Source organism: Gavialis gangeticus, unplaced genomic scaffold (assembly GCF_001723915.1).
Source record: "Gavialis gangeticus isolate Ggan-Ray unplaced genomic scaffold, GavGan_comp1, whole genome shotgun sequence".
Lineage (NCBI taxonomy): Eukaryota > Metazoa > Chordata > Crocodylia > Gavialidae > Gavialis > Gavialis gangeticus.
In genome coordinates, this window is record NW_017729016.1 from 14,818,380 (window position 1) to 14,822,403 (window position 4,024).

The 4,024-nt window shown below is 43.2% G+C and overlaps 1 protein-coding gene across 1 annotated transcript in view; it reads right to left on the minus strand.

Annotated features, from left to right (window-relative positions):
• Positions 1–4,024, minus strand: part of PDGFA (platelet derived growth factor subunit A) — a 34,268-nt gene that overhangs the window by 12,820 nt on the left and 17,424 nt on the right. The window contains exon 4 of the mRNA XM_019512607.1: positions 1,992–2,179. Within this exon, the coding sequence (XP_019368152.1) occupies positions 1,992–2,179 (188 nt within the window). The remainder of the gene's footprint in view (positions 1–1,991; positions 2,180–4,024) is intronic.

Consider the following 4,024-nt stretch of genomic DNA (forward strand, 5'->3'; position numbering starts at 1 on the left):
CCAGATGGCCCCACAGACCAATTCCTCCTACCTTTCCTGTGACCCTCACACTGGGCTTGCTCAGGCATCACACACACACATGCACACACGCACACAAAGTCATTCAGCTCTCAATGTGTTCTTGCCAAAAGGCTCATAAAACAATTAATTATATCAAAGGCTACAAGAGGATCTGACTCTGAAGGAAATAAATATGGATTTTGTTCAAGGATCTCTGGTGTGATGGCGGGGTCAGCCTGCAACCTCTACAATAAGCATCCTGTTCCTGTTTGACCTCTTGTCCTTTCTATTTAATTACTGTCCGGAGCAGGGGAACTGTCTTGAAGTTTTCTGAACCACTGACCGATGGGCGTATCTGTCACTGGCACTTATGCAGCCCTAGAAATCAATTTCTCAGATGATCGTCCTTATAGTTTGCATGCTAATAAATGAGTGCAAGTCCAAAAAGGCCACTGCTGTACCACTGCATGAGATGCCAAGTTACATGGGGGCAGCAAGATGGGTAACATCCCCGACAGTAACATTAAAACATCCTAACAGAAGCATCAGTTCAAATTCTGCCACTGGCTTAAGATCCTACGCAAGAGGAGAGTGGCTGTAGCAAATGCCACTCAACTTCTTCCGCACCCTGTATGTTGGAAAGGCAAAAGACAAGAGCCAGGCTGTGGTGTAGACAAGCTACTTGGAGTTCTCATCAGGCAGCACAGTTCTTTGTTGGGCATTTGCATTTACATTACTATCCCTTTGCACCAAGTGAATGCATTAGCGGAAGGATCTGAGCCTACAAAACTCGTGGAAGCAAGACTGGGCCCACAGATCATAGCACTGGGCTTGCCCGTGGTGGTGTTTTACTCCTGGTTCAGGAGGTAGTTTCATTTTAGGCCACTATTTTAAATGACTTAAATTTCTCCAGCTGGTTGTCAGCCCAGTGATCAATGTAACAGCCCCATGTTTTTCTTTTTCTAACTTAATTATGTCTGCAACCTGCTTCAAGATCCACAAGTGAATAGCATGCAAGTGTATTGGGTAATTATTTTTGGAAAAGCCGAGAAAATATCTTCAGATATTTGCCATCTTATCAGAGCCGGAAGGGTTTTTCAGCCATTAAGAAAATAAATAAAACTGCCCACATTTTTGGGTGTGTTCAGATACCTTATAACTGGCTCAGACATCACACTTTGCATTTGGAAGGCATGTCGGTTAAATAAATGAGTCTGCAGCACCTCTTATGACTCCTCAGCAAGACACAGTGACTGCTACAGTCCGTTCATTTTACTGGGCAAATTCACTTAGAAGGATGTTTATTAAAAATAGAAGTCAACTTCAATATTTACAAGAAATGGGGCCAACAGGTTAATAATGGGGCCAATAAATGGGATTCTGTTGTCCCTTATACTGGTGCAAGTCTACTGACTTAATCAGGTCCCCTGATTTACACCGATATGAAAGCAACATGCCTATAATAAATACTTCATGAAATATTTAATGGAAAACTGTGGCAACGAGAAAAGGATTTTGCCTAATGAGTTAATAGAGCATGATGCCCTTGAGTCTCTTGCCCCTAGAGATAAGATCATTTGAAACACATTTTTTTCAGATCAAAAGTGTTATGTTGTCATATATAAAAGCCCCAGTTTTAAGCTGCATAATATTAATTAAGGAAATAATATTCTGTACAGTGGATTGTACAATCCCATGCCCCTTGAGTCGGCCTCTCTTCCGAAATGCTAGTTCTGTGCTGTGACAGATCCTGGGAAAGCTCCAGTGAGAACTATTTTTGCTAAGATTTTTTTTTTTTTTGGTTAAAAACCACCCAAAAACAAAATGGTGTCCACGACAATCAACTCTACAAGCAATATTTTCTGTTAAACAGATATGAAGAAAAGTATCTGCTAATAGCAGAGGAGAACATATTTGATTGACTGTCTGAAGCACCAATCTTCTTACAGCAAGAGATGCCCTCTGCACCTGTGCAGTCACCATGGCCTCACCTTGACACTTCTGTGATGTATCCGTGATGGCTGGCATTTCACACTGCTGGTGTTGCAACAGCCAGTGCAACGTTTCACCTCCACGCATGGTGGCCATATCAGGAAATTGGCAGAGGTGGGATCAATCTGACTCCGAGGTATCTCGTATATAACAGTTCTTGTTTTGCAGACAGCAGGGATGGCTTCCTCTACAAACACAAGAATTCACACCTCCAGGTGAACAGCTGCTCTCGCTTTAGAGCACAGATACTTTTGCTATGAACATATGAGAATGAATCCCAACCAGGTGGCCTGCTTTAATGATCAGCCTTGGTGCTGGGCTTGGGGAGGCTGCCACCACTGACTTCCTATCATACTGAGCACGTTACCCCAGAGTAAAGCCTGAGCGGCTCTACACAACCAGACCATGAAATAGGGACCTACCAGCTCAAGTTCCCATGCAGTTCAGAGCATCCATAATTAAATGGAAAGTGCTGGCTATTAAAAAGTGGCAGTAGGCAAGGGCAGTCTGAAACCTTCCCTACTGTAGCAGTTCCCCATCAGTAGGGATTGGTCTGTTTTGCAGAATCAGGGCTGTAACCGGCATGTATATGTCATGCAACTGCACACAAGTTGTCTCTATGACTTCTATGATACACCTGATTTATGAAGCAATCTTTCAGTCCCGCGGCTTCAGCTCCAGTAACTGCCAAATGTTAAGATACCTCCTTTGTCCACCATCACAAGTGTCATCATTTCTCAATAAAGCTGATGAACCAGTACACAAGTGGATGTGAACAAACCATTGGAAAAGTAAGAGCAAACCAGCTACTCCGTTCTGTGTTCAACTAAGTACGTTATTCTGCCAGATCTCAATCTACAGCGGCTAAATACTTCCTGAGAGAGGAGAAGTGCTGACTCTCCAGGGCTCAGAGTTTTTTAGCTCTGTATATTTGCTGTGCACTGAGCAATGGGCCGCACAACAGTGCGCTAAAAGCCTCGTTGCAGTTCACTAGCTACTCTCTGAAGAGTCTAGGTGTCTCTTGCACCCTGGGGAGCGCGAAGGTAGGACTTCTTGAGAAGTGAGATTCTCGACTGCAGGACAAGAGGGTCCAGGAAGAAAATATTTTGTTTCTTTCACGGCAGTCCCTACTGGGCAATCTGGAAAGCAAGAAGTTCTCTGAAGGCAGCATGGTTTTTTACCCTTCTATTGAAGAAGCTATAACAGTTGGGGTCTTGTGAGGAAGGGAAGGAGTCAACGCTTGTACCTCTTCACTATCTTCAGGAGAAGTCTAAGGCAAAGAAAAGGTAGCTTGGTTTGAACCTGTAACTTGAAAGCCTAGAATCCCATCTGCAGTTGGCTTGATTTTGGACACGTTCCATTTTGGTGAGCAAGACACTTCCAAACATCTCTGTAGAGTGGGTGGATATGACAACAACGGAGGATTTTTCTTCTTGGTCTCCAACGTTGCTGTTAACCTATGATAATAGAGGGCCTGATACTGCAAGGTATTTGGCAATTCCTACAAGCTGTTGAGCATACTCGGTTCCCATTGACTTTTAATGTGAAGAATCCAGCACCTTGCGGAAACGGGTGCCAAGCGCAGCAGACTGTTTCTAAACCACTGTTCTCTAGAGGCAGTCAGGGCGACAGGTGCGCTTGCCAATTTGCACTGCAAATCCAGGTGGACAGCATGTACTGTGCTATATATTGCATGTGGTCTCAGTCTAGAGTTAAAGTATGCTGACTCCAAATTACCTACAGCACATAAGAATATGTATAGTTTCACAGATAACTAGAATAGTCAAGCAGTTGAATCTAATCAGATGCAACAAGAGCTGTTTGCATAAAAATTCCATTTTCAAGGGAATTAACACCTGTTTCACTTTCCCTCTGTAAATTAGCATAGATTCCACTTGACATGCAGGTTTTTGTTTTGACATCCATTTCACCATTGTGAAAGGACAGTGTTTCATTTCATTGTTTTGTTTCATTTCAAAGCACTGTCCCATTTCATTTTGTCGAAAATGTTTCACTGTTTCGATATTTTGCC